At 39.5% G+C, this 5,963-nt stretch overlaps 1 protein-coding gene across 1 annotated transcript in view; it reads left to right on the top strand.

The window, feature by feature from the left end:
- Window positions 1–394: 394 nt before the first annotated feature.
- LOC103514895 (nuclear transcription factor Y subunit beta) overlaps window positions 395–5,963 on the top strand; it is an 11,164-nt gene continuing 5,595 nt past the window's right edge. The window contains exons 1-2 of the mRNA XM_026827736.1: window positions 395–546; window positions 947–1,022. Coding sequence (XP_026683537.1) covers window positions 463–546; window positions 947–1,022 — 160 coding nt within the window. The 5' untranslated portion in view covers window positions 395–462. The remainder of the gene's footprint in view (window positions 547–946; window positions 1,023–5,963) is intronic.

The following is a 5,963-nucleotide window of genomic DNA, read 5'->3' as shown; positions in this document are numbered from 1 at the left end:
AAAGCCTGACAGAAAACATTGATCCTGAAAGCCAGGCTCTATAGTCTAGCAATGTAATTGATAGCATGGCTGAGCAAGAGCAAGTCTGTTCTTATTCTTTAAAGTTAAAATCTTTCCATCCCAGATGTCTATTACCTAACATAATATCATCCAACTTGGAGTTCATGCTAATAAATATAAAAATCACCAAGAAAGTACCATTTTTTAATTATCTTTTGTTTTCTTGGATTTACAGAGGAGTTGCTATGTGCCGACAACACAGATGATTCAAATGAAAATCTTTCCATCCCAGATGTCTATTACTTAACATAATATCATCCAACTTGGAGTTCATGCTAATAAATATAAAAATTACCAAGAAAGTACCATTTTTTAATTATCTTTTGTTTTCTTGGATTTACAGAGGAGTTGCTATGTGCCGACAACACAGATGATTCAAATCAAGGTGATAGTAAGCCAGGAATGCCTCTGAGAGAACAGGACAGATTCCTACCCATTGCAAATGTTGCCAAAATCATGAAGAAAGCTATTCCTGAGAGTGGAAAGGTAAATCACCAAAGTTCTTTGCATTTTACAAAAGTGCTGAATTTGTTTTTTTGCCACCATATTGTGGTGGAGTTTTTTTTCCCTCCTAGGACTGCAAATTAAAAATCAGTAATTAAAAATCTAATTATTTCTAGTTTTTTGCCACCATATTGTGGTGGAGTTTTTTTTCCCTCCTAGGACTGCAAATTAAAAATCAGTAATTAAAAATCTAATTATTTCTAGTTATTGTGGTGGAATTTTTTTTTCCCTCCTAGGACTGCAAATTAAAAATCAGTAATTAAAAATCTAATTATTTCTAGATTGCAAAAGATGCCCGGGAATGTGTATATTGTGGTGGAGTTTTTTTCCCTCCTAGGACTGCAAATTAAAAATCAGTAATTAAAAATCTAATTATTTCTAGATTGCAAAAGATGCCCGGGAATGTGTTCAAGAGTGTGTATCAGAATTCATCAGTTTTATCACAAGTGAGGCATCAGATAGATGTCACTTGGAGAAGAGAAAGACCATCAATGGAGAAGACATTTTATTTGCTATGTCAGCTCTTGGCTTTGACAGCTATGTGGAACCATTGAAGATATACCTCCAAAAATATCGGGAAGCAACCAAGGGTGAGAAGTCTGTCAACTGTGAAGTCTATCAGGAGATTAGTGTGGAAGATGTGTTTCAAAGTAAGTGTTAATGAAATATTTTTAGAGCAACAACAATAAAGTTGGAAATTTTGATTTGATAAAGTCAGTATGTTAACACATAGTAGCATACTCCATGGATTTGGACTTTGCTCTCCTGAACCTCCACCCTTGGACTTTGTTGGGTTGTAAACAACATATGGTTACACTAACCTGGCTTCTAAGGGTTGCACTGTCTTAGTCTAACCACTCCTATAATCATTATGTAGATTTTTACTACATACTTTGTACATAGAACTTCTGAACTTATTCTGAGATACCTAAAGGTACTCTGAGATATCTAATAGAATCCCCTTGATATTTGTTTCAGGTTCAGGAACAATTCTCGAGCAGCAGAATGGTCAAAATGAAACTGTCATTTATGCCAATTATCCCAACAACATAGAACAGTTTCAGATTATTCCATAGGTATGAGAGACCCCAATGATACTGCTTGGTATTGAGTTCTTGACAATGTCTAAGTAACATTAATGTATGTATAAAGTATTTTATCATGTCATTTGTTTTGTTTATCTCTTGGTGAATGACTACCAAACAATATTCTTATTGGTACCATAGTACCTTATATTCACTGGCATATATTCCACCTATGCAGCCTCTGTGGTGTGTAGGACCCCCTAAATAAAGTTTATTCTTCTACACCTTTTCACCATTTATAAAGTCCTCCCCAAATGTAGTATTCTAAAAATATCCGCTCATAATTTGGATATCATATCCTTTGAGAACCCAAGACAGATCAATGATGGTCTAAAAAGCTGGTGTGGAAACTTATTAAATAGGTTCTTTTTTCCTTATACTTTCTATGTATTCTTTTTAAGTACTGTAAATTCCAAGCTTGTAAAATATATTTTCTTCATTTTTTATTTATTCATGATTTCTTATGTAAAAACTTGTGTTTTTTTATATATAAATAAATCCAATCCTCATCCATCGATGGATCTTGTGATCGACATTTGGTTTTTCCACGGCAGGTAGACGTGGAATAGGGTAGGAATCATATACTCATGTCCCAGCTTCCCCTCGTAAGTTAGTGCCTGGTTTCAGTAACCACACTTTGGGAACAGCTTATTTCGATAGTGCTGCTAAATGTCATGTAGCGAAGGAAATGAGAACTAGAAATCGCGTTGTAGAACTCACCGGATTCGATCAGCTGATTGGTGAACCGGTGAGTTTTCAAAAGTGTCAAACATCTGTTTGATGGTGGGAAATTTAAAATAATTTCGTTTTGAAATTTCGAATATAAAATTATTGTTCTTGTTCGGCGGAATCTGGCTTTCCTGTGTAAATTATGTCATTTTGTTCTTCAACAATAAGAATTAGGAAGTGCATTTCCCATTATTCTTATAAATGTTACAGCTAAGATACACTCTCTTTCGATCCTGTCCAAAAGAATCACTCCCAAGATTTTCTGATAGCAGTTCCACCTCTCCGAATAGTGTCAAGTGTTTCCGGTTAATCTTCAAACGAAGCTGACTAGAAATGGATGAAGACTTGTTGTTGGAAAACTCCCAAAAGTTACAGGCAGTGTTACCCTCTGTCAAAGACAAATCGAAGCCATCTGCAGCCACCTCATACACAATTGGTGGAGTCAAAGTTGAGTTCCCCGTCAAAGCATATCCATCTCAAATTTCAATGATGAATCAAGTGAGTAACCTCTTTGAACAGGTATTTAAGTACCTACTGTTTTAATCAGAAGAGAGGGAAGTCAATAATAGAGGATTTAGCAAAATCAAAGGGAGAAAGAGAACAGGATACCTAGTAGAAAGCCATGGTTCAGATTTTTGTCTGTCCAGCAAAGGAGAAAATGAAGGCCAAGGAGGTTAAGGGGGGGCCCTTTGGTCCCTCCTAAATACAGCCCTGTTTGGGAGCAAAGTTCCCCTTATGTGGGAATCAAACCCATAACCTAGCACTTTTAAGGCAGCCTAACTAGGATGACTAAAAAGTCAAGTGACATTTTCAAAACCTATTTAAATGAGCCTAATCATTTCTAAAATATCTCATCTTGTAAATACTTCATTACAGTGACTCCAGGCTTGCACAAAGGCCACAACTCGTCTCTTGCGAACCCGCCCCCCCCTACTGGGTCCAGGCCCAAAAACTCTGGCTCTTCGTCTCTGTTGTTCCGTTTGCCTACCCCCGCCACCGCCTACACACAAGTACGAGAAACGAATTAGTTCAGCGCAAAAACATGTTCGAACAAAGGACTCAGCCGATCTTCAGAAAGTACGCCTTTGAATCCCTCTCCCCCCCCCCCCCGGCTCTCCTGTCTCATGATCCATACGACCATGGTCAAACATTAGACTATCTTTGCCACCGCATCTTACTCTATGTACACTACCACTGCTCTAAACACGAACCTCCTCCTCTCTAGCTCAAGCTTCTGAAGAACTCAAACTTACTTTCTTCTTATAGCCTTACATTTTTCCATCCTCAGCCCATCGCCAAATAATAATAAATATCCCATGTTACTTTTTTCTCTCCTAATCAGATGCACCCAAAATAGAGGCTCAAAAACAAGAAGGGCTACCAATACTCTCCACTGTTCAAGCCGATAACCAAATGTCTCTCACCAAAAGTAAGCACGTGTCAGAGCCAAGAGGGCCTAAGTACTCCCTGGGTTCGGATGCCATGGACCAATGGGTTGAGACGATAGTGAAGATTTCCTTCCTCTAAACGCAGCATTCATTCCAGGCTCGACTTCGCTATATCTTGCATCCTGCAAATAAAATTTTTCAACTGCAGGAGTCACCTCACGTTCTCCTCCCATGCCGATCTCGCTTGAAACACCTCACTGCCGGGCACACGCGCCACTCCCCGACTTCACCACTCTCCCGGCTGCCTCCACCGCACAACGCCCTCCCCCACTCCCCCCCCCCCCCTCCCCTACATGTATTCGGCCAGACTGAAGAGAAGAAAAAGAGAATTCGCGCATAAGTACTCACCCTGTTGTGGCAAAACGCAAACACGCTTCCTTTAAGCATCCTATTCTAATGTGAAAAAAAGAGTTCACAGTTGGTCCACTCGACTCGGAGGCTAAACAAGAGCCTTGCTAAGAATCTAAAAGATCACAATCCTCTCTTGTCAGGACAGCTATTTTTAAATAGACATGTTTTGAAAGAAAAGGTCAATTAGTGAACTGACGTGAATTATTCTCTGCAAGTAACATCATTTGGAACTGTAAATCGCATGCGAATTTCAAGACAAAGTTTCAAAGTCAACTGCCAGGAAAAAGGTCAAGTCATCAGAATGTCGTATCCCGAAGTGATGCACGATGAAACGGAAAAACTTTCTCGGTCACGAATTTACGAGAAGGAATGAGACTTTTGTCTCAGTCTCGGTTAACAAAAAATAATCACAACACGGACAGGCTGTCCTCGTCGTTTTGTTTCGTTTTTTACGGAGACAACGACGTGAAACATGCGGAGAACACGAGACCGCGATAACTGCCTTTTCTCGGTATTTCGAATTGAGGCAAGACATGAAAACCAAGAGATTTTTCACGAGACGATTTGTCTCTCTGGGCGAGACGGCAAAAATGGCTTTTTCTCTTTCGTTAGCGTGCATCACCACGCTTTCCCTCACTTATGTAGCTTACGCTACATCGGGTATCAAGTCGCCAATTCGTTCCACAGACAACACCCTACTCAGTGACAAAGACTTCTATCTTTGCGTGGCCCACTGCATATGCAATGAAATGTTAAATGTCATCACATTGCCATTTTATGCATGGAAATATTTAGATTTAATGCCATATTGCACTTGTATGCATTGAAAGAATTAATAACATAATTCCATCATAATTTTTTAGGTACTATTTTATAGTTCTCTTACTTTTTAGGTAGGTGAGATACTACTTTACAATCACTGAGAGAGAAAAAAAAAGAAGCTGATAGGGTGCCAGAAGTTTTAGGCTACCTTGGGTGACAGAAGAACTCTATTATTAGGGGTCTTTCTATGATTTATTGGTCCGTTGGACACTTTTTTCCCCATCTAAGTTTGGGACTCGAACGAGGGACCTTCTGTAATTCTTGCTTTAGCTGTGCTTGGTCGAGTTTTCTATAAAATTACTCACCGTACCCGTAGATTAGAGAATGCCAGCCCAGCGATAGGCAGCTGCCCCTCGCTGAGGATTTTTTCCCGTAGGGACGCTTTGTTTCACCTACCTTCCTTCTCGAAGCTAGGACATGGTTTTTTGAATATTTTTCCCGCAGCCTGTCATAACTTTACTGTGTATTGGCGGTATTAACGCTTACTCAAACGATTATTATTTTTGTATGCCAGACAGGTCTTCCGTATAAAAAAATTGTACCTGAAAGCCATAAAATGCTGCTTGAAATAGGGAGCAAGTCCTTTCGGGAAAATTGGTAAGGGCTTTACTTAATACCACACGGAAGGGTTTGGATTGAAGAATGGGGTTCTTGAGGTCTTTCTATTGAGTGAGTTTCTTCTTCTTGGAACCGGCAAAGGGACCGTTTTCAGTTTTCACCGTGTAGCTTGGCAGGGCGGAGGCGAACCCAGACGATTTCCTCCACCAACAGCGGTATATACCTAAGTATGAAGGCATGTTCTTCTGTTACGCGAAAGTGACAGTTTTTTGGGACTGTTCCGTTCCCTCATTTGAGCTGGTACTGAGACCCTGTGAGGCGGTTTGTACCAAATTTCAAATTTCTTTCAACTCATAAAATCTTTTAATTTGTTTTCTGATTCAAATCTTCAATTTTCGATGGATGA

This window comes from Diaphorina citri, unplaced genomic scaffold (genome assembly GCF_000475195.1).
Source record: "Diaphorina citri unplaced genomic scaffold, Diaci psyllid genome assembly version 1.1 scaffold1241, whole genome shotgun sequence".
NCBI classification, from domain to species: Eukaryota; Metazoa; Arthropoda; class Insecta; order Hemiptera; family Psyllidae; genus Diaphorina; species Diaphorina citri.
The sequence above is the reverse complement of the archived record's forward strand: the minus strand, read 5'-3'. Positions and strand labels throughout refer to the sequence as shown.